The sequence below is a fragment of the Prenolepis imparis genome, unplaced genomic scaffold, assembly GCF_030444845.1.
Source record: "Prenolepis imparis isolate NDT839.2.m4 unplaced genomic scaffold, iyPreImpa1.0 SCAF_3, whole genome shotgun sequence".
Taxonomy (NCBI): Eukaryota; Metazoa; Arthropoda; class Insecta; order Hymenoptera; family Formicidae; genus Prenolepis; species Prenolepis imparis.
In genome coordinates this window covers 4,536,177-4,543,737 of record NW_028141161.1, presented here as the reverse complement: position 1 = coordinate 4,543,737, position 7,561 = coordinate 4,536,177, and the positions used below count along the sequence as shown (strand labels likewise).

The 7,561-nt window shown below is 23.6% G+C and overlaps 1 protein-coding gene across 3 annotated transcripts in view; it reads left to right on the top strand.

Annotated features, from left to right (window-relative positions):
- Positions 1-223: 223 nt before the first annotated feature.
- Magu (SPARC related modular calcium binding-like protein magu) overlaps positions 224-7,561 on the top strand; it is a 64,258-nt gene continuing 56,920 nt past the window's right edge. For all 3 annotated transcript variants that reach the window (XM_083033037.1, XM_083033036.1, XM_083033038.1), the window contains exon 1: positions 224-632. In XM_083033037.1, coding sequence (XP_082889163.1) covers positions 549-632 — 84 coding nt within the window. In that variant the 5' untranslated portion in view covers positions 224-548. The remainder of the gene's footprint in view (positions 633-7,561) is intronic.

The window sequence follows — 7,561 nt, the reverse complement described above, 5'->3', positions numbered from 1 at the left end:
ATATATATATAAAATATATAATACATAAAATTGATATATTATAAAAAAAACTCTATATTTTGAATAACTTAAGAAATATCATGGGATTTCTACTCTTGATAGGAATGAAGTGCATTTCTGTAGAAGAAAAACATAGTAGCGAAATGTCGGAATACCATAAATATCAGGCGGGTGCTCCAGAGGCCTGAAGCAAGTGGCAAGTGCCAGTTGCTCCGCGGCACTCGTTACGGTTGGTCACTCGGAACGCTTGGTGCTGTCTCTTAAAAGGATCCTTCTCTCGGCCGTCTAACCTTTCAGTCAGTCAGTGATTATCCGGAGAACTCGTGAGGAAGATTATTAGTTAGAATTAATTGGGCTTAACTGTGAAGTTTCAGTATATACACCGTTCGAATACAGAAGTCATATATAAACAGGGAACATGTGTTAAGAAGGCAGGAATGTAGTGAGTGCATGTGTGAATAGTGTCGTGTATGGGCGTGTTTTTCACAGACAAGTACCTTTGATCTTCGATTGTTCTCTAAAAACGTATTGAAAAGATTCCGGGGAACATGACGTTACCGACGATACGCGTCGCTATATTCTTGTTACTCATCGTTGATCTTCATGCAACTAACACCGTGACATCAGCTAAGGTATTTAAAATATTTTATTTGTTTATTTATAAGTTGAGAGTTCGACTTTGTCTTTTATATCTTTTATATAAACATGAGATTTTTATGTTTCTTTTATGTAATGCAAGGTATTGCAAACTTTTTATAGTAACAAATCCAGTTTACAGTTGATTATATTTAATATTAAACATGCATTTTAATTGTCAGGCTAGATCGATATACGTTTGAATATTGCATCTCTAATTTGTTTAATCTGTCGAATTACTACTCTTTCTCTTTTCTTCTTTCGATTTTATATAGTATAATAATTATAATAAAATAAAAAAGTGTTTAAATAATCTATATAATTTAGTTATTACTACATATTCTTAAAGAATTTTATTTTAAAAAATCTATAATAAAATTACTAGTTTTTGAATTGTAAATAATTTAATAATTTAATTATACAATTATTTATTTTTAATATATTGTTTATAGAATTATTTAAATTTCCAACAAATATTAAAATTTTAAGTAATAACTTAAAACTTTGTAGTTTTTTACTTATACAATAATACTGTTTAGAATTTTATAATTTTTGAATTGTTATAATCTTGAATTGAAATTTTCGATTCTTATTTCTCTTTCTCTTTTCTTTCTTCAATTTTATAAAGTGTAGTAATTATAATAAAATCAAAAAATGTTTGATTAATCTATATACATCTTTTTAGTTATATTACTACATTCTTAAAGAATTTTGTATATTAAGAAATCTATAATAAAATTATTAGTTTTTGAATTGTGAACAATTTAATTATTTAATATAATTATGTATTTTTAATATATTGTTTTTAGAATTATTTAAATTTCAAACAAATATTAACATTTTTGAGTAATAGCTTTTACAAAAAAACATTTTAGTTTTATATTTTTTTAACGTTCTGGATTTTTAGATTTTTGAATATTTTTATTTTCAAATTTCTCGAATTGTAATTTTTATATTCGTAAACTAATAGATTTTTGGATATTTATTTTTAGATTATTATTTAAAATATTTTTAGATACGTAGATACATTTGCATTTTAATTATTTGATCTTGAAACACTTGCATTTTTGTTCTTTAAACTGTGGAGTATTTTTTATATTTAGACTTCTAAATTACCAGAGATATTATATATATATATATATATATATATATATATATATATATATCCTTGCATTTCCGATGAAAATATTGTTGATAAAAGAACTGAGAAAATATTTATATCTTTAAAACAATATGCTAATTGAGTTGTAAAGTTATATTCTTATAAATCGAATTTTTTTAACATTGTAAATATTTAAATATTTTAATTATTAAAACTAAAGGAAAAAAAAATTACGTAAATTGATACATAAAATAACGGATTGAAGATGTTTTTCAAGTTGTCAGAAAAATAATTGCGATAAAATTTTGTATTAAAAAAATTGTCAAGAGAGAAAAATGATTAAAAATTTTATTTACTTAAATTCGAATATTTATTTTAATTCACACACACAAAGCCGATGAAACAAGTTTTTTAGGCTTAGCAGCTATTTTTAAATTATGGAAGCATTTCAAGGAAAGAATTATGTAGATAAGTAACAACTCAAGAAAAGAATACTTAAGCATATCAGTCAATAACGCGCACAACATAAAAGCAGAGAAATATTTAAAAGAATATGGGTGGATATCTTTCCAGGAATTAGCTCATAATCTCAATGTTTCTTTGTCTGGTGACTTTGTCCGGTGAGAAACATTAATTTTGACCATCATTGTATACAGCACTTAACTGACACTTAAAATGATTATTGATAACACAACAAATATATAAGACACACATTCTGTTACAAACATAGTGTTGGAAAAATGTAAGTGATGCTGGTTTGCTAATTTTTATTATATTGGATGATTGCAAAAGTTCGTGCCCGATTTGAAGTTACCACCATCTATGCAAATCGGGCACGAACTTTTGCAATCATCCAATATTTAGTGAGTAGTGTTGGTAATTCATATATTTTTTGAATAATCCTTGTAAAAAGTAAAAATGTAAGCATAAAAAAATTTAAAAAAATTTTTTTTTTGTTTAGATCAATAAGAATACAATATCTGTAATAAAATGTATGTATGTAAAATAATGTATATTAATTAATACAAATACTAAAAATTATTTATATTATATGTATATGTATGTATATTTTGTATACATATATATATACTGACATTAACAATATTATTGACATTTTATTGCCAATATGCATATGGTAATGTTACATCAATTACATAATGTGCAAGCAAATCATAATAATTGAATTGTTATGAATTAAACAATTCACAAAAAATAATTTTTTTCTATAACTTTTAATTGAGTATTTGAAACATAAAATATAACATAGAAAGTATACAAAATTAATATACTATAATAAAAGAATAATAAAATATATTATATAAAATTAATATATTATAACATATATGTATAAACAGAAAATTTTTGTGCTGGCAAAATATAAAAGAAAAAACTTAGAATTTGGTTAGATGATTTGCTTTAAATGATAATAATGATCATACACATATTTATTATATTTAAAATAAACATATAATAAAAACAATTATATTCAATATTAAATTACTTGAACATGTAAAAAAATTATAAATAAAATAAAAATATGTTTATAATTTTGAATATAATTGCTCTGGTTATATATGTTTGCATTGCATAAATATAGAAATTACTTATAAAAAATTTTTTTTTAATATACATATACATATCTCTTCTTTTATTCTCTTAAAATTGAATTTTTTGTAGACTTTAACTGTCAAAAATTTGTAATTCGTAAACGTTTCTGAATTCGTAAATATGTGTAAATATAAATATAAATATATATATATATATAAATATAATTTGTAATTTGTAAACGTTTCTGAATTTCCAAATTTGTAAATAAAAGTAATTGTGTAATTCGTAAATATGTGTAAATATAATTATAAATAGAAATACAAATATGAATATGAATATAAATATAAATATAAATATAAATGTGTGTGTGTCTGTGTGTATATGTAAATATATTTATATAAAATATTAATTAAATTATGATGGAGAGAAGACTCTAATGTATTAATATAAAGATCACATCCAAAATTTAACAAAAATAACAAGTAAATCTAATAAATATAATGATCTTCTAATAATATTGATTGATTTTTATGAAGAAAAAAACTTATGTTTTATGCTCAATAAATAAATTATTAACAACTTAACATTTTTTTCAAAGATATAAAAATAGTGTAAGAACTTATTGATCTAAACTAAATTATATGCGTATTATAGAATTTACGAAAAGACATGATAATGTCGCAAGTGTCAAATACATAAAAGCAATAGATAAATTGATTGTATAACTAATTTTGTCATTGTTTATCGTCGAGCGCTATCACTTTTCTTGATCCAAAATTTTTCTACCAGTCATACTTTAGATTGATATATTTCAGAAAAGGCTAATATTACTTTTGTCGATATATAATAAGCGATTTTTCGATTGTGATTAGTTCGAATAAAATTGATAAACTCAGTCCTAAGATTTCGAAATATGAGATGTCAAAAATTTCAAAATATTTCAAAAAAAATTTATATTTATATATAAAAAAAGTTGAAACGTAGTTTCAATTTTTAGAATAAAGTTGTACGTAGCAAATAAAAGTTCAAAAAATAAATAATTATTCACTGTTTACGATATAATCACATCTATAATCGACAGTCGCAAATTGCTCACTTATGTTTAAATCTCGATTATAATTGACAATATAAACAATTGTCTATTGCCTAATGTAATTTGCAATTAATTAAAAAAATTATAGAAAAAATTATCATCAAAATGATATAGGATTATCAACAAAACTTGCAGCTGCTAATAAGTAGCATTTCCACGCTAGATCCACTATATAAAAAAATTATATATCAATAATTATATTTAAAAATATAATATAAATATATTAATCCATTTAGCGAAGTGATCGATTGTGTACTATAGGTAGTTTATAAATCGATGTTAAGTAAGAATTTTTAATTTATAAAGCATATTTTACGATATACACGAAGGAAAATTTCTCGTTATTTTAAGTTATATAAAATGATCTAAAAATTAAAATAAAACATAAATTTAGCCTAAAATTAACAATAAGATGCAACAATGTCATGGATCATATATATCTCTACATATTTTATTCTATTTATATTATTTACATTAGAGTTGGGAATTAATTGCAACTTTCGGCCCAATTTTTGTGATTGACGCCCACTACCCCTAACTACCGTTTGTGTGTTAGCAACAAGTAAGTAGCCGGACGCGCGTAACTAAGGTCTCATCCAGACAGCACAGAATGTCCAATGGACGTCCAGTTTTGGTTTTTATTTAGTCCATGGATATAATATAAACGTTTTGAGAATATCTATTATTGGACATTCAAAGTACATTTATATTTATATATTTAAGTACATTTATATTTAGACGTTTTAAAATTGTTCATTTTACGTACCCATACAGCACAGAACATTTTAATTACATTGCAGCAATGTTATAATCTTACAAGTTGCAACATAATATTGGAGAGACATTATAAGAACATGAAACTGTAATATTTTATGAGAAATGTTACAGCAACATTTAAAAAATATTATAAAAAACAGTATTCAGTAATCATTAATTCATTTATTTACCGTTATGCGACGCGCGATGCGCTATCTATCTCGTATTTAAAATTTGTATGAGAATTATAAAACTTGCAAAAAACGACTATTAAGATTAGTAGCCGGATATCTGAGTATTACGGATGTAAACAGAATGAACTTATAGTTCCAACGAATTTTTTAAATCTCTTTTAGATGCTGCAATATTTTTGCAATTTTTTGATGCTATATGAGATACTATAGATATATACAATACTCTTATATATCAACATATATATCAACCTACTTGCTTTAAAAAATACGTTCAATTTTCGAAACAGCTCCAATTTTAGTCTGTTTAGACCTTAAAAAGGACATTTTTTGATTGTCCAGAAAAGTAACACTGAACATCTTTAAAATATCCTAAAGATTAAAATACACGTTTTAAATACATACAAAATGTTCAATATGTATATTTTTAAAACATCATTATGCTGTCTGGGTACTACTCTTATAGCCTCAAGAGCGTCCGTATCACAAATGCTATGGCATCATATTCTCCTAGATTAATTATTATTGATTAATTAATGTATATATTCTAACAATTAAAAGATTCTTGTAACACTTTATTTTAAAGCTTTTGATCTTCTCATTGTATAATTATATCAAATTGTATTAATTTATATGTGATTTACTTTCGCAATGCCTATTAAAGTAATACAGTCGATTGATACAGTATATATAATATGGAAAACGATTTTAATTATTAATATACCATATAAAATATTTTTTTTAATTTTAATGAAAAAGAAAGAGATTTCTAAGGGAATATTATCCTATTGCACTTGTAGTACCTAGAGGAAGATGATCTTATTGCATTTGTGATACAGGAGCTCCTGAGGCTGAATAAGGCGCGCGTCTTAGTTACGCACATCCGGCGACTCGTTGCTATATATTCAAGCGGCAAAGGGAGGGAGAAGAAAAGGGCGGGGGATAAAGACAATGAGTATCATCACGAAAATTAGGCCAAAAGTTGTAACTAATTCTCATCGTTGTAGATTCAGCAGCATTAAAAAAAAGATCGAAAAAATTCGCCATTCTGCTTTTGAAGCAGAGAATTGAGACAAAGAATGACCAAGAATGTTCATAGTCAACAGAAAATATTTCTTATGTAAAATCAGTAAGATCTGAGTAAATAAAAATAGCATTTAGAGATAAGCATCTTATAACAGAATTTAAATGTCATAACTAGTTTAGATGATTTATCGTAATGCATTATAAAGTATTTATCATAATATAAAAAAGCATCAGAAATATCGTTTCATATCGTGTTTAGACATTTTCGAATTAAATACAAAGATATTCATACATGATGATTATTAATTCTATAAAGATAAATCAGTTAATTCTGAAGATAAATCATAAATTTATATATATATATATATAATAAGCAGTTTCACAGTTGTTTATGATAAAAAATAAATTCTAATTTGTACAATGACGTAAAAGTAATGATATTTTTTCAGATTCACTAACGCCTTGCTTATCATCCAAATATATTGAAAAATTAATAAATATAAATTATAGAGAGAATTTTATAAAATTTAGATTCTTTAGACATATCAATTTTATAATCTAATCCCCCAATATGCGGATAAGATGACTCTTAATAGTGGATAAGGTGATGAAAAGCAAGTTAGTTAAAAATAGATTGCTTTTATATAATTAAAAAAATTTACTGTACTATATATTTCATATTATTTTGATTATAATTTTTGATATTATATTATATAAATAATCATTATAATATATCATGATATTTGAATACACAAATAAAAAGAAAACAAAAAATATTATTTATATGACTTGAAAAAATAAAAATTATTAAAATCTTAAAATAAAAACAATTATTTATAAATAAGTATATAATCTATAATAAAATAAAATTGAAAGTTAAACAAAAATTATTTTTAATTCTTTAGGGACATAAGGAACGTTTAAAACCAAATTAAATAATATTAAATGTCACTCAAAAATTGGAACCAAATATTACATTAAAAGATTGTTAGCTCTATTTATATGATACGAGCCTAACGATTATACATTATATTACATATTTAATATTTCTAATTGTAAGAGATATATCTATAAGATCTAATTGTAAAACATAAAGATATTTTTTTACACATTTGACAACATAATCTAACTTTTTTATTTAAAAAAGACAATAACTTGCATATGGTAAGATTTACTTACATAAATGATCAATACTATATACGCATTAAT